The 22458-nt window shown below is 33.6% G+C and overlaps 2 protein-coding genes across 2 annotated transcripts; both read right to left on the reverse strand.

The window, feature by feature from the left end:
- Positions 1–13940: 13940 nt before the first annotated feature.
- On the reverse strand, positions 13941–14582 carry LOC107938276 (late embryogenesis abundant protein At1g64065). The gene has a single exon (XM_016871373.2). It carries the CDS (start codon positions 14580–14582, stop codon positions 13941–13943), a length of 642 nt encoding a protein of 213 aa, XP_016726862.1.
- Positions 14583–19961: 5379 nt separating this feature from the next.
- LOC107938273 (late embryogenesis abundant protein At1g64065) lies at positions 19962–21384 on the reverse strand. The gene is made up of 2 exons (XM_016871371.2): positions 20792–21384; positions 19962–20297 (listed from the first exon to the last, which is right to left on the reverse strand). Exons 1-2 carry the CDS (start codon positions 21221–21223, stop codon positions 20157–20159), a joined length of 573 nt encoding a protein of 190 aa, XP_016726860.1. The 5' UTR covers positions 21224–21384; the 3' UTR covers positions 19962–20156.
- Between the last annotated feature and the right edge of the window lie 1074 nt (positions 21385–22458).

Raw genomic sequence — 22458 nt, forward strand, 5'->3', positions numbered from 1 at the left:
TTCGAATTGGTCCCTAATGTCCAATTGGACACTTTGCACATAGAATTTCTTCATGAAATTTTAACACATGCTTAGTCTCATATCCTAGACCTCATAATAATCATAAAATAATTATTTTAACATCGAATTTGTGGTCCCAAAATCACTAGTCTGACTAGGCCCTAATTCGGGATGTTACATTTCTCCCCCTTAGGGACTTTCGTCCTCGAAAGTCTTACCAGTAAACAAGTTCGGATATTGACTTCTCATGGTTTCTTCAGGCTCTCATGTAGCCTCTTCCACTCCATGTTGGTGCCATAAAACTTTCACCAACACTATATTCTTATTCCTCAACTGTTTGACTTCCTGAGCCAAAATCTTGACCGGCTCTTCACCATAAGTCATGTCCGGTCTAATTTCAACTTCCGTAGGTGAAATCACATGGGAGGGGTCTGATCAATACAGTCACAACATGGATACATGAAATACATCATGAATCTTTTCCAATTCGGGTGGCAATGTTAAACGGTAGGCTAATGGTCCCAGTCATTCAGTGATATCATATAGTCCGATAAATCGCAGACTCAGTTTGTCTTTCCAGCCAAATCTCAATGCCTTTTTCCATGGAGACACTTTCAAAAGTATTTTATCTCCAATCTGAAACTCGATTTCTTTCCTTTTCAAATCAGCATACGACTTCTACCTATCCAATGCCGCTTTCAAGCAATCCCGTATCACTTTAACCTTTTCTTCAGTTTTCTTGATTAAAACAACTCCATGAATCTGACTTTCCTTGAGTTCTGTCTAATACAGTAGAGTTGGACACTTCCTGCCATACAAGGCCTCGTAGGGTGCCATTTTCAAACTCGACGAATTCCACCAATAGTAAGTATTTTTCCCAACTACCTTGAAATTCAAGGACGCAACACCGTAACATGTCCTCAAGAATCTGAATCATTCGCTCAGATTGACCATCAGTCTGCAGGTGAAAAGCTGTACTAAAATTCAACTTTTTCCTCAAGGCTTCTTGCAGCTTCTTCCAAAATCTCGAAGTAAATCTCAGGTCCCTGTCTGAGATAATCGATATTGGTTCTCCATGTAATCTCACAATTTCAGATACATACAAGTCGGCCAATTTGTTAAGGGAATAATCTCACCGTACTGGAATGAAGTGAGTCGACTTCATCAATCTATCAATCACAACCCAAATTGCATCTTTCTTTTTCGGTGTCAACGTAATCCAGTAATTTTGTCCCACTTCCATTCGGGGACCATCACAGGTTGTAACAAACCTGAAGGTACTTGGTGTTTAGCCTTGACTTGCTGGCATATCAAGCATTTCAATACAAATTCGGAGATGTTTCTTTTCATGCCATTCCACCAGTACATTTTCTTCAAATCATTATCCATCTTGGTACTTCCTGGATGAATAGAAAAACGGCTATCATGTGCCTCTTGCAGAATTTTTTGAATAAGCTCATTGTCTCTTGGTACACAGATCCTATCTTTGAACATCAAGCAACTGTCAAAACCAATTTGAAAATCTGATTCAGTGCTTGACCTGTATTGAGTTCTCTTGGCTTACAAATCACTATCATTGACCTGGGCTGCAGAAATTTATTGTAGAAATGTTGGTCTGGCTCTTAACTCTGCCAAGACTGAACCATCATCTAACAATGCCAACTGCATGTTCAAGGATCTCAAAGCAAACAAGGATATTATGCTTAGTGCATCTGTGACCACGTTTTCCTTTCTCGGGTGGTAGTCAATGATCAATTCATAATCTTTAATCAACTTTAACCATCTCCGTTGTCTTAGATTCAATTCTTTTTTAGTCATCAAATATTTCAAACTCTTGTGATCGGTGAATACACGGCACATCTCACCATACAAATGGTGTCTCCAAATCTTCAGGGCAAATACAATAGCGGTTAGCTCCAGGTCATGCGTTGGATAATTTTTCTCATGTGGCTTCAATTGCCTCGAAGCGTAGGCTATCACTTTGCTTTCTTGCATAAGCATGCAACCCAGTCCACTCAAGGATGCATTACTGTAGACCACGAATTCTTTTCTCGGTTCGGCCAGCACTAAAACTGGAGCTTCCGTTAGCAACATCTTTAACTTCCCAAAGCTCTGCTGACACTTTTTCGACCATTCAAACTTAACATCTTTTTGCAGCAACCTCGTCAAAGGAGTTGTAATCATCGAAAATCCTTTCACAGAGTGTCGATAGTAACCGACTAAGCTCAAGAAGCTTCTAAACTCGGTTACATTCTTCGACGGCTTCGACACGATAATGGTAGAAATTTTGCTTGGATCTACTTGGATGCCATCACCCGACACAATGTGACCCAAGAATTCGAGCTCTTGAAGCCAGAACTCGCTTTTGCTTAACTTAGCATACAATTTCTTGTCTCGCAAAGTCTGTAAAATAGTCTTTAGTTGTTCAGCATGTTCAGACTCATTACAGGAATAGATCAAAATATCGTCAATGAATACCACAACAAACTTGTCCAAGTATGGTTAGAAAACATGATTTATTAAGTCCATAAACGCAGCTGCGGCGTTCGTTAGACCAAAAGGCATGACCAAGAACTTGAAATGACCGTACCTCGTCCTGAAAGTGGTCTTAGGCACATCCGACTCTTTAACTCGTAACTGGTAGTAACCAGATCTCAGATCTATTTTTGAAAATACAGTGGCTCCTCTCAATTTATCAAACAAATCATCAATCCTCGGCAACGGATACTTGTTTTTGATAGTTACTTTGTTAAGTTGTCGGTAGTCTATACAGAGCCTCATCGAACCATCTTTCTTCTTTACCAATAATACTAGAGCACCCCAAGAGGAAAAACTCGATCTTGTAAAACCTTTATCCGTCAGTTCTTACAACTGTGCTTTTAACTCTTTCAATTTGGTTGGTGTCATCATATACGGAGAAATAGAAATAGGAGTTGTCCTAGGCACCAGCTCAATACCAAACTCTACTTCTCTAACGGGAGGTAATTCGGGTAACTCTTCTGGAAACACATCCGGATACTCACATACTATCGGTACTGATTCTAACTTCAACTCAAATTCTTTAGTATTCAACACGAAAGCAAGGTAGGCTTCATATCCTTTTCTCATATACCTTTGAACCATTATTGAGGTAATCATAACTGACGGAGTATCCAACTCACTTGAATCAATCCGGAGAATCTCACCATCTGAACATTTCAATCGACATACTTGCTACCACAATTTACAATCACATCATGCACAGCTAACCAATCCATGCCAAGTATTACATCAAACTCATCGAATGGCAATAACATAAGGTAAGCCGAAAAACAATGACCTTGAATCGTCAAGGGACAATTCTTACAGATTTTATCAACTAGGACTGACTTGCCTAGAGGGTTTGACACCTTAATCACAAATTCTGTAGGTTCTACAAACATATTCATGCTAGACATTAGTTTCATGCAAATGTACGAATGCGTTGACCCTGGATCAATTAAGGCAATGACACGAGTATTATAGATAGAAAAATACTCGTGATAACATCGAGAGTAGAGGCTTCCTCTCGAGCACGTATTGCATAAGTTCTTGCTGGGGCTCAAGCCTTTGATTTTGCAGTAGCATCCTTAGCACCAATTCGACTGCCTCTTGCACTACCGGGATGTCTCGAGGGTCTACCTCAAGAAATAGGAGCATTCGACTGCGGGGCTAATTCAACCTCTTTATTAGCTCGCTCTGGGTAGTCCCTGAGAAAATGGTCAAGAGGGCCACATCTAAAACACGCACCGCTCTTCATTCGGCACTGTCCGAAGTGAAATTTGTCGCTGCTTTTACACTTCGAATTTTGTTCATCTACGCTTCCCACACTAGTTACCATAGGGGAATGAGACTTCGCGTTATGTCGTTTGGAGCTTCTTACTCTACTCAAATATCCTACCGACAAAGTGGAGCGTTCTTGTTGACTTATCGATTTCTTTGTGGGAAAAGAGTGTGCTCTGTCGCTAGACCTCTTACTCGAAACTCGAGCTTCTCTCTTAGCTTGCATTCTTTCATTATTTAGCTCTTCGGCCTTCTTGGCCTGATCAGCTAATGCAGCAAATTCTCATATCTCAAGGATCCCAATCAGCAATTTAATTTCCTCATTCAAGCCTTCCTCGAAGCGCTTACACATTTCTATCTCTAATTGGACCCACTCCGTTGCATACTGACTTAACCTTACGAATTCCCTTTCATACTCTAACACAGTCTTATTTCCTTGTTTGAGTTCCAGGAACTCCTTTCGCTTCGAGTCTAAAAACCTTTGACTAATATATTTCTTTTTAAACTCAACTTGGAAGAACTCCCATGTAATGTCTTCCTTTGGTACCACTGAGGATACCGTCTTCCACTAGTGGTATGAAATGTCTTTTAAAAGAGATACAGCACACTGCAACCATTCCTCGAGTGTACATGACAATTCATCCAAAACTCACATAGTATTCTCGAGCCAGAACTTAGCTCGTTCAGTATCATCATCAACCTTAGCCCTAAACTCTTTAGCCCCGTATTTCCTAAGTTTATCCATTGGGGCCTTACCAATTCTCACCGGTTCAACAACCCTTGGTACTTTTTCAGGTCAGTTAGTAGGTGGAGGTGGACGTGGTATTTCAAGGCAGTTTCTCAGATATTCCCTGAACCACTCATCCATCCTATTGAAAAAGACTACTCTCGCCTCTTCCCAGCCTTTAAACATAGGCCTTCTACTATTACTAGAACCAGCTCATTGTACGAAAGCTAGAGCATGGCTCTCAGGTCCCTCGGACTCATCTTGGGCTTGATTGGAAGACATTTACTATATTCAATTATTAAAAAGTTAGGAGATGTCACACTATCAAAATTTGTATAATAGCATGTATAGCTAAACTCGTTAGATGCTACGTTAGTTTGAGAATCGATTAAATCGTAGCTTTAATACCACTAAATGTAACACCCCTTACCGTACCCGAGACCAGGACAAAGTACGAGGCATTACCAGACACATACTCGGACATTTCGGAAAGATGAGTTATAAAATTTCATTTTCAAATTTAAACCAATTGAACAAAATCATATTGTCCCTATTATGGGCCTATGGGGCCCAAACCGTGCATTATTAGCGCTCAGGGACTAAACCAAAAACTATAGAAAATTTTAGTAAAATACCTAAGGTTATGCCTCAGACGCCCATGTGGAGACAAAGCACACGCCCGTGTTCTTAGGGACACGCCCGTGCCCCTCACCCGTGTTGAGGGGTTTTAACACGGCTAAGCACACGCCTGTGTCCCCATCCCATGTCCCTTACACGGCTTAGACACGCCCGTGTCCAAAAACCTGGACATTCTATTTATAACGTCATCACTCATTTGGGGGCACATGGCCCAAGCACACGCTCGTGTGCTAGGCCGTTTCCTCCACATGATTGAGACATGCGGCTATGTCTCTGTCCGTGTGTTTACCTACCATGGAAACCGACCTATAATTCTAGGTACAGGGGACACACGGCCAACCCAGACGCCCATAAGGGCTGACCATGTTTCACACACAGCCGTAGACTCATGCCCGTGTGTCTACCTGTGTAGACCTTTTTAGGGCTATTTTCCAAGCCTTTGGTCACCCTCTAACATCCATACATACCACTATGGTCTTTGGACATTTAACAAGGTATAGTTGTACCCTTAAACTTTCTTGGCCAAGGACATTCACGTTACTACATGTCTCATTCTAAACTATGATCATAATAACCTCTTTGTTTTAGGGTTACTCTTTTAATAACCACATTTTATAACTCATGACCTTTATGACCTAAACCATTCCCAATTTTTTTGGCCACCATTCTCATGTTCATTCATGGTATAACACATTTGGCATTCACAAGAAACATTTACACATAACCATGCACATTTAGTAGGTTTATAACCTATACCAAAATGAGCCATACCTCATGGCCATATACAAAATGGTGTGAGCATATCATTCAAGCCCTTACATTGGCTAGCCAAATGACACATATAACAAAATAACCAAAAATCCTATACATGCCATTATAACAAAATAAAAGTTTCTATATACCAAAATAAGTCAAGTTGATAGTGTTCACAAAGCTTCGACTGTCTTCCAACCTTCACGATTCCTCGAGCTCTGAAAAATAAGGGAAAGGAAAGAAGGTTAAGCATTTACATGCTTAGTAAGTCCGGATAGCTGGAAAGTAAACTTACCAGTTAATTAGCAGAAACCATATTAGGCAATAATTCCAACAAATATGAAATAGTTTCCCTATCACATGAACTCAATCATCAAGTTAGTCTCATATCAATACATCATGTCATTAGTCTAAGATGAGCTCATCAATTCAATATTTCCATTCTCTATTTCTCATGTTAATCCTGTTGAATTTCTCAAAAATCTCGATGGATAGCTCAATTACCGTCAAGTCATACAAGTGATTATCTCAAGTACGCACTCCCGCGAAGCTTACATCTTACGACGGAATTACCAGTCCAGGACAAATCCCCCGTAGTATTAACTCATACAACATTGTCAGGATTACCAGTCCAGGCTAAATCCTTTTCAACAAAAATTGCTCTCATAAGCTTGGATCTGAATTGCCAATCCAGTCTAATTTCAATCCTTAATCGGATTACCTATCCAGGCTAAATCCTTATTGCACTCATATTCTTCGGGAGGCTTGATCACTTAAGGAACACCCATTAAAGCTAGATCCTTTCTATTTTGAGATCAGCAGACTACCCGTCTGGGCTAAATCCTTCTCTGCAACACAAGTAGGATCTCAAGTCACGTAGGCCATAATTTTACCATCGGATTTCCTTTTTATTTCAATCGGGACATTTATCATCTATTCATTTACACTAGCACGTCTTATGGATTATCATGCAATGAATATCTAATTATCATACATTCAAGAACATGCATTTTTAAGTATATTAAGAGTTTACTTCGGGTTATACGAACTTACTTGGTAGTCGTTTCGGATTCGTGTCTCGGTTATTCCGAAACCTTTTGTTTTCCACAGTCGACCTCCGAAATTGGTTCCTTGGGGTATATATCAATAAAATTAGACTATTAATACATCACATTTTTCATTTTAGGATTAAAACTCACCCTCGAGAAAAATGACCATTTTGCCCCTAACCTTTCACTATTTACAATTTAGTCCTAAGGCTCGTATAATGAAATGCATGTAATTCCTTGGGTACCCAGGCCTAGCCAAATTTTATTCACACTTATAACAGCCCATGTTTTCCCTTCATTCTATATTTTTCCACCCATTTTCTCAACTTTTACAATTTAGTCCTTTAAGCCATTTCCATGAAAAAACACTTAGTAAAAGTTATTTACCATCCTTTAAACTCTCATATTCCTTCATAAATCATCAAAACAAAAACATCTCATGCATGGGTAATTTTCTAAACATGAACCCTAGCATGAGATATGGGTAGAAATAGAAAGAGCATGTTACGAGGATCTCAAAAATACGAAGAACATTAAAAACGGGGCTAGGATTGACTTATTATCAAGCTTGAAATGTTAAAAAAACCATAGCTATGGAGACCCTTAGAATTTTGATAGCATGGAGAAGAAAATGAGCTGATTTTAGCTTGATTTTTCTATTTTTATTTAGTTTATTTACCAAATGACCAAAATGTTCTTCCTTACTAAACTTCCAAAATTTTTCATCCATGCCCATTTTTGTCCAAAAACTTAGAAATTGGGTAAATTACTCTTTAAGGATCTCTAATTAATATTCCAAAGCAATTTCATACAAAAGTTTTGCAATTTATTCGAATTGGTCTCTAATGTCCAATTGGTCACCTTACATATAGAATTTCTTCATGAAACTCTAACAGATGCTTATTCTCATATGCCACAAAAGATACTATTTAACAATATAAGCAGAAGAATTAACTTTATTCATATCAATGCTCAACTTGAACATACTCTGTTTACAATATCCTTTTCCTACATATTTATCACCCTTAAGCAAGACAAATTTATTGGATTCCAAAATAATCTTGAACCCCTTTTTACACCGAATACTCGCGGGTACTAAATTCTCTTACATCAAGAACATGCAACAAATTGGTCAAAGTCAATTTCTTCCCAGATGTGACGTTGAGTTCCACCGTCCCTTGACCTAGCACATTAACTAATTGATAGTTACCCATAAGCACTTCACAGTTTGCCACTAGTTCATAACTCTTGAATTATTGTCGGTCATTACACACATGGACAATAGGTTTAAAGTTGAGCCACCAATTACAGGACTTATCAGTCATGGCTATGTTGAGTTCAATAATCATACTAATCTCCAAACTCTCGATCCCTTCCGTAACTATGGCCACTAAATCTATGTCCTCCACCAAATTGGCTTTAGAAGTTGTGGCATCTTTCTTCTTTTTGAGAAGTTTGCAATCCTTAATATAGTGTCATTTCTTATTGTAATTATAACAATTGCGAGATTTTTTCTTCTTGTCTTGTACGTCCTTAGTCTCGGATGTGGCTTTTCGCTTACCATTTCGAGAGTTCTTAGACTCGCTCAGATGGTTCACTTTAGAACTTTGGGGAAGATACACCACATCACGCTTCTGAGTTTCCTCTTCAATACACAAATGCCTAAGTATTTTCTCCATAATGAAGTCCTCTTCCATATGCAGAAGTTTCTTTCGATAATTTTCCAAGATGAGGGCAACTTCGAGATGATAGCCTCGACTTGTAACAATTTTGGAATAACAACTTTCAAGTCACGAAGCGTACTTACAAGGACTTGTAATTCATGGACTTGATCCATGATTGGGATACTATCAAGCATTTTGAATTCGAAATACTTCATCTTTAAAAATTTATCAGTTCTTTATCGCTCGATGTTGTATTTCTCTTCAAAAGCTTTCCATATTTCAACTGAGGATTCCATCGACATGTAGAGATCATACAATTGATTAGACAAAGTGTTGAAAATGTGTCCTCGACATGTGAAATTTTCTTCTTCATGCTTCTTCTTGAGTTCGGCCACTTTCGCAATTTCTTCAAGATTTGTATTGGGGGCAGGATCCTTCACGGGTTGTAGGTTTGAATCCATAATGTACGCCACATTTAAAACAATAAGAAGGAACAACACCTTGTCCTTCCAATGATTGAAGTTTGAACCATCAAATCGATCAAGTTTTAGAAACTCTTGGTTCATCACTTTGAATGTTGTGGTAGCCTCCGCCACCATCTTCAAATAGTTCTTTTTGACTGTTCGATAATTTGAGTGGAGACTATAAAATCGGAGACTTAGAAGGAAAAAAATAATAGACTTCGAGGCGCAGGTGATGCTTTCCAAAGAGAACTATTTGCCCCCACACAAAATTGTTAGAGGGTTAAGACAAAGGTCCTCTTGGAATACAACAAAATTTTGAATTTCCTTTGATTAGCAAAATCAAGGAATTCCCTAACTCTTATTTTAATTTCTGAAATTGAATTGATTGTAATGTAATTTGTGAGCACCATAATCCTTTTATTTATATTTACTCAATGAATACTATTTTAAAGAGCCACAACCCTTAATTTTGGACATTTCTTGAAAGAAACATGTCCAATGGAAATGTATTCATTGGATGATAAATCATCACTTTTAATTTGATTAGTGCTTATGAATAATTAATTTGCAAGATGATAAATCATCACTTTTAATTTGAATAGTGCTCGTGAATAATTAATTTGCAATCTATAATTTCCAACATAGGCAAGGGTTTGGTACTATTAAAAATAGAAAATTGCAATTCATTCTCTTAAAATTTATTAAATTATAAATTATATATGGTAAAATTGTAGTTTGACCTTTAGAAGGAAAAAAAAATGTTTAGTCCGCCTAAAAAAAATGATAAAATCATAAACTAATATATGATAAAATTATATTTTGACATCTCAAATATTTATAATTCAATTTTAACACTTCTTAAAAGAATTTCTAAATTCGCTCCCAGTATGGTTTTTACTTCCAAAACTTAGTGTGCTGTGCTTAAGAGAGAAGCATGTTAAGTTCTCCATAGTAAAATTATGGGATTTGATGCATTAGGTTTTACCTTTAGAGGAACAGTAAATAAAATAATTTTAACAAGCACAAGTAACTCAAAGCCATCAAATCTAGAGTTAAGTTTATGATGGCCGTTTTTCATTAAGATGTGTTTGAGGATTAAATTGATAAAATTTATAAATATAGAAGATTAAATTTATTTAATTATTTAAAATTATAATTAACTTGATAAAATGTGTAAATGTTGAAGATTACATATGGTTAACATTTTTCTTAATTAACATTTTTTTTATAATTGAAGATGGTAAATAAAACTACCTAAAATCCAGCCTAAGCTCTCATACTTACAACCTCCTATTATAATTTAAAATCTTAAAAGTTTCCGCATCATATATAGGAGTAAATTCCTACGAGGTTCTGTAATATAGGGTGAGGAGCATTTTAATTATTCCTAAAATAAAGAAAGTAAACCATGAGTTGTACTATAACGTAAGAAGCAATTTAGTCATTTCAAAATAAACGAAGAAATTTAGTGCAAGTATTAATTAAAAGTGAGAAAATAAGAATAATCAAAGGAAATGTTAATTATTTTAATTAATAAATTATAATATAAGGATTAATGTAATCTCGGTTCTATTTCAACTTGAGCAAATTATAAAAAAAGGTTAAAGATGACATTAATATGAAAAAATAAAATTTGTGAAAAACATGAATATATGTAATATAGAGCTGTTTGAAGATCGTGTTATTTGTCTAAACTTAAATATTTGTTCAAAATATAAGAAGAATTGAATAAAAATACAAAACCTGAAAATTAGAATTGAGCAAAAAGTATAAATTTGTTTTACTATTTAAAGTTGAGTCTTAAGTAGAAATTTTTAAACTTGGACTCCACCCAACCTAAATATATATTATTTAAATATAATGTTTATATTACAAAATTTAAAAGATATATAATTTAAATAAAACTTTAAGTTTATCTAACCCAAAGCCTAACCCAATCCCTAATAAATAAAACCCAAGCCCAAAATCTAAACTAACTCTAAACCTTAATTTCTACCGGACCTAATACAACTAGACTGCCAAAAGTGTCCATATATAAGATGACTACTTTTGAGTATTCGTTTTTGGTGAGAGCTGTGATATTATTACTAGAATTATTTATGGATCGAGTTATTCGTTCAGGTCTAAAGGTCTTTTCAAAATTTGAGATGGTTTAGATAAAAAAGTAAAGCCTAGGCTCGAACTTGAACATTTAAAACTTAGCTCTGCTTGACTCGTTTTTAAGTTTATAATATTTTATATTATGTTATTATATACTATGTAATTTATAGCACATTAAAAAAAATAAACTTATACTAAATATATAATACTACTCTAATGTAAATATTAAGATGATGTTAAGCTGACTATATAAAAAAACTCAATAAATAAAATAAAATAAATATATTAAATATTAAAATAAAATGATATAAATATTTTTTTAAAAAAAAGTAAAAAATAATATGGGCGGATCTAAAATGGGCTCAAGTTAATTTTTTACAAATATGAGTGGGTTTGGGCAAAATTTAAACTCATATTTCGGGCCAAGCTTCGACAAATATAAAGTTTGTTAATATTATGCTTAGATGTGACCCGACCCATGAGTACTTCTAATCGTTAATTTAGAATCTTATTAAATAGAAATCACTCATTTCTATAATACAATTAACCTTTTCTATAATAGTTATTCCCTATAACATTTTATTATAATAGCTAAGTATATTGTAAAATTAATTTTTTATGCTTTATTTTTACCTTTAATAACAAATTTTCATCTATAATCGTAACAATAATAAAATATGAATTACACTCTTTTATTAAATTAGTTCTCTATAATAACATTTTTATCTTAAATTTTATAAAAGAAATTCTATTCCCAAGTGTAATAAAAATAATAATTAATACTAAATTGATACAAAGTAAATATAAATATCATATTTGAAAAAATAATTCAAATACGTATACTGAAATATTAATTAACCTTTCTAATATTGTTTTTAATACATTACTAAAATGGTTTCCACGTTTGACCTTGGATTCACCTTTTTTGTGTTAAATTATAGAATAAAAATTTTGAAGGTTAAAATAAGATTTAAGTTTTTATACACTTTATACATTTGAAATTTAGTATTCTTATTTCATTTTCAGTAATTTAGTTCTTCTACTTTTCAAATTTAAAAGTCCAAATTTAGTTGTTACCACTGTTAAAACTCTTTAATTAAATTTATCGGCGTGACATTTAAAAAGAAAAAAAGAATTCGCTTGGTAGTTATGTAACTAAAAAAAATTAAATTGAAAATGCTTATGTGAATTTTTTTCTTACAAATAGCCATTCAAACTCATTATGATAGAATAATTTTTTTGTTGGTTTAGTGTTCTTAAATAAATGACTTCTATGTTGCAATTGAAATAATTTACAATATTAACTATTTAGACTAACCAGTGTCATTATAAAAGTAGAGAAATTAAATTAAGTCAAAAATTAAAATATATGAATTCAATCTAAGTTTCAACATAGTATAGTGATTGAAATTGAGATTTGACAATTATCTTATAATGTCAAAAGAAGTAAGACAAACCCAGAAAATGAGTCAATTTTTAAGAGCTTTAGGTGTTCAAATTATACATAACCACGTAACTTTCTAATTGAAAAGTTAACTATATTAACTATTTATATTGACTAATAAAATTATGAAAATATATGAGCCAAATTAGCCTATAAGGATTAAATTTCAAATTCAAGTAAAATAGAAAGGTCAAAATTGAAATTTAACCCTGTGAAATCCATGTGTCGATAAAGGAAATATAGATTATACTATTGTTGTGATACGCGGCGCATTCACTTATGCCTTCGGTCCTAAGCTGTTATTTTGTTTTTATATTTCATTCCTTTTACGTTTCCAGGTCGGCTGACTCAGCTTGTAGAGTAAAAATCTCACAATCCAAGTAATGTGATGTCTTCAAATTTTCATATATGTTAAGGAAAGTAACTAGTAGACCTAAAGTTAAACCCATTGCCTTGTAAAAGAAGCATATTTTCAGTGATCAGAATTTTCCTTTTACCACACTCATCTGCTCCGAATCATGCTGCTGAAATTGGCCCCATTTGCAATGCTGAAATAAGGTACCCTGAAGAACAACACAAAGGGGCTTCTATTGGGTAGTATCAATTCTTTCAAGAGAAGTCTCTAGAATACAATCTACAAATTAATTGTAAGAAAAAAGTGTCATTATAGGACCTGGTATTAGTCACCTAGACGTGTGGGGACTTGAACAGCCATCCTAAAAGACTTAGGCAACGTAGTTGCAAGTATGGTGCCATATTTTGAGCTACATAAACAAAGAATTATTTCATATTTCTAATATTCACAATTTTTGTTAATATATCTTATAATTCTTATGCATATAATATATTTTATAATATTAGAGAATGTGGAAAAGAAAATCTTAATACAGGAATAATACATTCAATGATTGAGAGTTCCACTTATTAATGAATAAAAGATACTTTAAAGATTTTTTCTAAAAAAATAACTCTTCAACAAATTTAAAATTACTAATAATAAATTTTATGGGGAAAAAAGTTATTCTACATCTCTTCCAACATAGTCTTCCCTCATTTTGTGAAAAAGGAAATTGAATGCAAACATGGATGGCCAACTGAGCCTTCACTTTCATTCATTCAAGGCATATACAATATATTAAAATCTTACCAAATTCACACATGAACAGTAACATTGGTAATAATATCATTCATGAATCAAAGAATTATTTTATATTTCCAACCATTAACAAAAATTGTGTTCTTATAATAATGAAACAGTTACAAGTATGCAAAAACCAAAATAAAGACCCTTCATTCATTTCAGTCGCATTTTAAACGCTGTATGGTGTTCCCTGTTAAATTAAGTTTCATAAAGCAATTCATCTCAGGGTTCCTTCTTCTCTTCATAATATTCATTATAGTCACTTTTCCACTCAATTTAACATAGCTTTTAAGCTCTAACAATCCATAGCTCATGTTACTGGCTAAGTTGTTTGCATCAGATAACCTGACTGAGCTCACTTGTGTAGAAACCTTCATCATCTCACTTGCCCTAGCTTGAGCTCTCCCTTTAGGTATTTTCATTAGCCCCACAACTTCAGACCCACACCAAACACTCCCCGTACTGTTATCAAACCTGAAATCTCCGAAATTGGTGTTCTCAACGGTGACTTGGGTCACGAGCGTGAAGTTAAATGATGGAGCCGATGAATTACCATACTTGAGATTTCTAACTTCGACGGATCCGATCTCGAAACCAGGAGTTCGGGCACGTAAAAAATAGCTTGCGAATACCAAAAGGATCGATCCCTGGATGACCATGATAACCAGAATGTAAACAAGACATTTGCTGCTCTTTTCATCTCGTTGGAACGCTTTGGGTTTAATGCCCCCAAACTCCATGTCGCTTCTTGGATGATCTCTAATGGGTGGCTTTGACTTGGCTTGAGGATCTTCCTGCATTTTTGTGTTTCTTGGGGGGTTATATCGGTTTGTTTTCCCTATGAGATTTTGATTATATATATATATGAAAGCAAATGCAGGGGAGTTGAAGAAGCGTGTTGAAATAGTGTTGAAATGTATGTATGAAGGTTAAGTGGGTGAGTGAGTCTTGGTTTAACACCGGCTGTCATTTTGGGACTTCAAATCAAATACATATAGTATACAGTCAATTTTTAATTTTTCTTTTATCTTAGAGCTTACCAGTTAATAATAGTGTACTAATGAATTGAAGGATTAGCTAATTTTGAATTAACAAATAAATAAAAACATTATGGTATTTTGCTTCCTCATTTCCTGAGTTTGTATATATATATATATTTGGTTAAGGAATGTCCTTTGTTGTAAAGGGAAAACAAACATCCATCCAATCGCAACACTTTTGTGCTGTCAAAAGGTCCGTCTCTATTTCTTATTTTCTGTATTTTCAATTTCCCATCTACAATATAACTATTACCAAATTTTGGCATCAACTTTTTTAGATTCTTAGATAATTATTTTCACATTGGGACTTAGACTTTTTTTATTAAAGTAAGTCTTAAACTTAAAAATTATTCTCATATTAAGGTTTGAATTTTTATTTTGTTAAAGTTAATCTTTGATATTTTTTTGAAACTTTAAAATTCAAGGCTCAATGTGGGAACAATTGTTAAATTCAAGAACTAACTTGGATAAAAAGAAAATTCAAGCATCAATGTGAAAATAGTTGTCAAGCTCTATAATGAGTAAAAGTTTTCAAGAGAGCATTTAATAAAACTGTTCTGTCATTATTAACTAAAGAACTGAATTTAAATAAAGAAAAGAGTCCTAATCCTAATTGGGACAATAATTCTCATATTCTAATAAACTATTAAAACATTAAGGGAGAAATAGTCCTCTTATTCTAATAAACTACTAAAAGATAAAATAAAATATTCCTAGAATATGAATAAAACTTATCTACCTAAATAAGATTTATCTACCTAAATAAATTTAAAATATATACATATTTCAACACCCTCCCTCAAGTTGGTGCATATATATCAATCATACCCAACTTGCTTACAAGAAAATCAAAGTTTGTCTTAGAGAGCCCTTTGGTGAGTATGTCAGCAATCTGTTGTTTTGAAGGAACAAACTGCATGCACACTTGGCCTTCTTCAATCTTTTCCTTGATAAAGTGTCTATCAATCTTAACATGTTTAGTTCTATCATGCTAGACTAGGTTGTGAGCAATACTAATGGCAGCTTTGCTATCACAGTACAACTTCATTGGCGAAGTTATTAGTTTCCTCAACTCTTCCATAATTCTCTTTAACCATATCATTTCACAAATTCCTTGAGCCATTGATCTAAACTCAGCCTCTGCACTACTTCTTGCTACAACACTTTGTTTTTTGCTTCGCCAGTCACAAGTTTTCCCCAAACAAATGTACAATTTCTTTATGTAGATCTTCTATCTATTATTGAGCCTGTCCAATCTGCATCTGTATAAGCTTCAATTCCTTTTTGTTCAGATATCTTGAAGATTAAGCCCTTTCTAGGTGAACTCTTCAGTCGAAACACTGCTTCTTCATGTTCCTCCATTGGGGAGTGCAAAAATTGACTCACTAAGCTCACTGCAAAAGCTATGTTTGGCCTTGTATGTGATAAGTAAATTAACTTACCAACTAATCTTTGGTACTGTCCTTTATCAACTAATCGACCTTCTTTATTTCCAAATTTTACATTTGGAACAATTGGTGTGTTAGTTGGGCGGCAACCACTCATCCCAGCCTCTTTTAAAAGATCAATCACATATATTTTTTGAGAGACCACAAGACCCTTCTTTAATCGAGTAACTTCCATTCCAAGAAAGTATTTCAAAGGACCCAAGTCTTTGATCTCAAACTCCAATGCTAGATGCTCCTTGAGACGCCTTATTTCATCCACATCATCTCTTGTAAAAATGATATCATCGACATAAACTATAATAACTGCTATTCTACCTCTTTGTGAGTGTCGATAGAACATTGTGTGATCAGCTTGCCCTTATGAGTAACCTTGTTTTTTAACAACTTGAGTGAACCATTCAAACCAAGCTCGAGGAGACCACTTTAGACCATACAAATATTTCCTGAGTTTACAAACTCGAGTTCCAAATTTTTCTTCAAAACTTGGAGGAGGATCCATGTAAACTTCTTCTTCAAGTTTCCCATTTAAGAAAGCATTCTTCACATCTAGCTACTATAAGGACCAATCAAGATTAACAACAATGATAAAAAACTCTAACATAATTTAATTTGGCTACTAGAGAAAATGTTTCAAAATAATCTATCCCATATGTTTGAGCGTACGCTTTAGCCACCAGTTGGGCTTTGTATCTATCTAAAGATCCATCCGGTTTGAATTTGGTTGTAAACACCCATTTACAGCCCACAGTTTTTTTCCTTACAGGTAATTCCACTGTTTCCCATGTACCTGTTTTTTCAAGAGCGCGCATCTCCTCTAAAATAGCCTTTCCTTCCACTCAGGAACTTGTAAAGCATCTTTCACATTTTTGGGTATTTTCATAGTATCGAGACACGAAACAAAGGTTAAGAATGTCAAATACAAGGCTTTATAGGACATAAAGTTAGACATGGGATATCTGACAACATTTCTAACACATTTTCTTTTAGCAATTGGAATATCTAAATCAGAAAATTCATTGGTTGGATTATGATCTTTACCTGGACTTTTGACAAGATCTTGCGGGTCGGATTCTTAATGATGAATCTGGTGGCTTCCACTTTCTTGATTTTGATTTCTTCTTGAGTAAACAATTAACTCATTTGTTTGTTCTTTATTCTCATGATCAGACATTACACCTTCATAGTCATTTTCATTAACAACATTAACATCATTAATTTCTATGTTAATCATAAATTCACTTTCCCCATTATTAGAATCCATATGTTGTATATTCCTAGTGTTTTCTTGATCAATTATAAATTCTTCCTTACCATAATTCCCTCCCTAAAGATTAGAATCAAAGTAAGATTACGTGTCAAAAAATGTGACATCCATGGTAACAATAATCTTTTTATCAATTGGATCGTAATATTTGTAACCCTTTTTATTAGAAGTATAGCCAACAAAGACTCTTTTTTTTTTGCTCTAGGATCTAGTTTACCTTGGTTGTGAAGATGAACAAAAACACTACACCTAAAAACTCAGAGGGATAAATCTGTGATCAATTTAGAGTTAGGAAAGTTATCTTTAAAGAGACTGAAAGGAGTTCTATAGTTTAAAGTTTTACTAGGCATTCTATTAATAAGATATGTAGTTGTTAACAAGGCTTCACCCCAAAGATAATGTGGTACCTGACTAGTGAACATCAAGTTCTAGTTACTTCTAAAAGATGTCAGTTTTTTCTTTCTACAACTCCATTTTGTTATGGTGTATTTGTATAAGAGCTTTGGTGGTCTATACCATGTTTGGTTAAGAAAACACCTAATTCGTCACTAAAAAATTCCCCACCATTTTCACTTTGAAGTACTTCTATTCCCACACCAAATTGTGTTTTCACCATAGCATAAAAAGGCTGAAACACATTTTTAACTTCAGACTTATCTTTTAGTAAAAACACCCAAAAAATGTGAGTATGATCATCAATAAATGTGACAAACCAACATTTTCTTGAAAAATTTGAGACTCTTGAAGGTCCCCAAACATCACTATGAATTAACGAAAAAGATTTGGAAGCTTTATATTTTTGAGGTGGGAAGAATGACTGATGATGTTTAGCCAATTCACAAAATTCACAGTGATATGAAGAATGACTTTTATTTTTAAATAGATCATGTAACAAATATCTTAAATGGTAAAAATTAGGATGCCCAAGCCTATAATGCCAAATCATAACCTTATCAAAAATAGAAGCAGAATATAAACATAAACAGTGCCTTTCCTGGCTATTGCCGAGAACGACCCATCTGCTATTTTGATTTTTTTTTGTTTCTTGCACAAGGTGTGTAAGTTGAAAAAAGAAAATGACTACTTGTCATGTGATCACTAGCTCCAGAATCAACGATCCACATGTTTGTTTTACAAGGCTTGGCACTAAAAAAAACAGAAAAATCAGTACCTGATTGGGCAAAGAAGGAAGAAGGATTATTGGATGAGTAAGGATGATAAGAATTCATCTGAAATTGTGGTGATTGAAAAAGCTTGTGTAGATGCTCTAGTTGTTCCTTAGTGAATGGAGACCCTTCTAGAGAACTTTGGCCCTCATAATTTTCATTAGTTGTTTCAACCGTAAAACTTTCTTCCTCTGTTTGATTGTTGGATCTCTTATCTCCAATGAATGTTGTTTTAACCATAATGCTACTAGAGATAACCTAGCTCAGATGCCATGAAAGTTTTCAAGAGAGCATTTAATAAAACAGTTATGTTATTATTAACTAAAAAACTGAATTTAAATAAAGAAAAAAGTCCTAATCCTAATTGGGAAAATAATTCCCTTATTCTAATAAGCTACTAAAACATAAGGGGAAAATAATTCTCTTATTTTAATAAACTACTAAAAGATAAAATAAAATATTCCTATAATATGAATAAAACTTATCTACCTAAATAAGATTTATGTATCTAAATAAATTTAAAATATATACATATTTCAACAATGAGAGCAATTGTTAAGTTTAAGGCTTGATTACACTTAAACAATTATATATAACATTATATCATAGCTCGACCTAACAAAAACACCTCTATTTTAGAAAAGAACAGATTTAAAATCATAATTAAAAAATCAATCACCAAGAGTATTTTTCAATGCCATATCGGATCCTGCAATCCTTCACTTGAGCATTTCACCACGACCAAAATACATGTACGATTCTAACTTGTAAGCTCGAGCGTTGTTTTTTTGTTTTTATTCAAATTCAGGTTATTTCCTGCAAGTAATAGTGATTAATTCTTTTTCACTAGTGTTTTCTGAAAAGATAAACACTTAATCATTAAATATGTTTTATTCATTTAAGTGAAGATCAAATCCTCATTCAAATATAAAAGAGGTAAGGTTTTGCAGGAGCGAAGCCAGAAATTTTTTTTAGGGCGAGCCGGATGAAATTTTAATTTTTTATAGTTTATATCTTTATAATTTGTAAAGGATTAAATCGAATTTTTATAATTTTAGGGGAGGCTAAAGTGTAATTTTACTTTTACTAATTTTAAATTTTTTAAAAAAAAAATTAAAGGGATTAAAATACAATTTTACATTTTATGGGCCCGGGCCAACCCCGGCTTCGCCCCTGGGTTATTGCATGCTAAAACTAGGAAGTTATCAAGCAGCTTAAAGATAAGATCAAAAGAATAACTTTTTGGTGCTCAAGTGTCTGATAAAATCAAGCAATCGTTATTTTATTTTTCTCTTCACCCATCATAAGCAGATTGTTTCAAGGTAGGATGATTCAACAATTGTATACATGGATTTCATCCATCAATCAACGTGTATCTGCATCAAATGTGGAAGCTTTAGCTGCAAAAATACAAGCAGCCACCCAGAAGACAAGAAGGAAGCGGACTGTGTTGATATTATGTTGCCTCCTGCTGGGATTTATATAAAGGAATGGTGCACGGTGCATGGGTTTGCATGAGGGTGAAACCGTGAAAACAGCAGATTGGTCCCAAAAACGATGGTTCCGCCAGTGATCGGAGCTTCATGCCCGGCCACCACTGTGCATAACAAAGTGAAGAAGAGGAAGAAGAAATGACAAAGAAATGAAAGAAGTGCAAAAGAACTCCAAGAAGGAGAACCAGAAAAAGAAGGATAAAAAGTCTAAAAAGAAAACAATATTATTAGAAAAACAGTGACGAATTGTAAAAATAAATAGATACAAAAATAATCATCAAAATCAGAAATGAAAGAATTATTTTATATTACTAACTATTAACAAAAATAATGATCGTATAGGCTTATATATCTTTAATTTAATAAAACAAAGATTAACAGTCTTCATTGATTCATATCAGTCACATTTTAAACCCTGTATAGTCTTCCCTCTTAAATTAAGTTTCATAAAACAATTCATCTCAGGGTTCCTTCTTCTCCTCACAATGTTCAATATATTCACTCTTCCACTCAATTTAACATAGCTTTTAAACTCTAACAATCCATAACTCATATTTCTCCTTAAGTTCTTTGCATCAGATAACCAGAGTGAACTCACATTTATAGAAACCTTCATCTTCTCAGTTGCCCTAGCTTGAGCTATCCCTTTAGGTATTTTCATTAGCGCCACAACTTCAGACCCACACCAGACAGTCCCCGTACTTTTGTCAAACCTGAACTCTCCGAAATTGGTGTTCTCAACGGTGACTTGGGTCACGAGTGTGAAGTTAAAAGATGGAACCGATGAATTACCATACTTGAGGTTTCTAACTTTGACGGAGCCGATCTCGAAATCAGGTGTTCGGGCACGTAAAAAAATGTTGGCTAAAACCAAGAGGATGGATCCTTGGATGACCATAATAACAAGAATGTAAACAAGACACTTGCTGCTCTTTTTATCTTGTTTGGGCTTTATCCACCCAAACACCATATCACTTCTTGGATAATCTTCAATAGGTTCCAAGGACTTGGCTTGAGGGTCTTCTTGCATGTTTTTATTTTTTTTTCCTACTCTTCCACAAGGAAAAAGGGTTGAGAAAATTGAGATTTGTTATTTTTTTCTTTTTTGATGGGTTTTTTGAGATTGGCTTTGGATTTTGGATATTGAGGTTTTTCTTTTGTTTGTTTCTTTATGAGTTTTAGTTGAAGAGATATGAAGAGTTTGATTATTTATATCCAAATTGCAAGTGACTTGAAGAATCCTGTTAAAATCGCGTTGAAATTTATGTATCAAGTGTAAATTAAGCTTAAGTGGGTGAGTTAGTTTTTATTGTAATGATAAGAAAAAAAATGTAAAATTTAATATTATAACTGAAATATTCAATTTCAGTAATTAATTTTACCACTATAGAGTTATTTATAGGTCATCCAGCTAATCATTTAATTTTATTTATGATAGCCTAAATTGGAGGATTGGACGAGTTGCACTCAATCTCCAAACTCATTTGCTGAATTTGTATTAAAAATAGATAAGAAAATTAAAAGGGAAAAAGACTGATTTTTGCTTGTAAAGACTCATTGGGTTTCTACTTTGTTGCGAGGGAATATTAAATGGAAGCAGCCACGAGTAGAAAGTGACTTTTGTGTTGTCAAAACGTGTCTACGGCTCCTGAGAATAAATATTTTGAGTTATTTTGTATTTGGATTATTTTGAGTTTTAATTGTTTTAAATTTATATTATTTTAAGTTTTTGAGTTTAATTCTTTTAATTAAATTGTTGTAAGTGCAAGCTATTGTAAATTATTTATTTGAGTCCGATAAATTTTATTGTTAACTTTTTATGATTAAATCAAATTTAATTGAATTTATATATAAATTTATCGAATCAAATTTTTATAGCTCTAAATTTAACATTATATTTGTGGTTTTAATGAATGATGTAGGAAAGTTTAAAGTGATAATGAACCAACAAAGAAAAAGTATAATAAAAAGATAACACAATAGTACATATATAACACTTTCCAACCCTTGAAACTAAGTGTGAAAGCACTTTTCAACATGACATAACCTACTTCTTTTAGGACAATAATTGAGTCTTTATGGCTTTGCAATTTGCATTAAGGAAAAGTAAAAACCCAATAAACCATATAGTCACCCAAATCCATTTCATTTTTGCACTATCACACAAAGCTTAGACACTAAGGATTTAAGTAACCAGCTTCTCTTTGAAGTTACTGTTTAATAATATGTATGCTTTTAGATTATGCAATATAGATAAAAAAAAAC

The sequence above is a fragment of the Gossypium hirsutum genome, chromosome A02 (genome assembly GCF_007990345.1).
Source record: "Gossypium hirsutum isolate 1008001.06 chromosome A02, Gossypium_hirsutum_v2.1, whole genome shotgun sequence".
Classification (NCBI taxonomy): domain Eukaryota; kingdom Viridiplantae; phylum Streptophyta; class Magnoliopsida; order Malvales; family Malvaceae; genus Gossypium; species Gossypium hirsutum.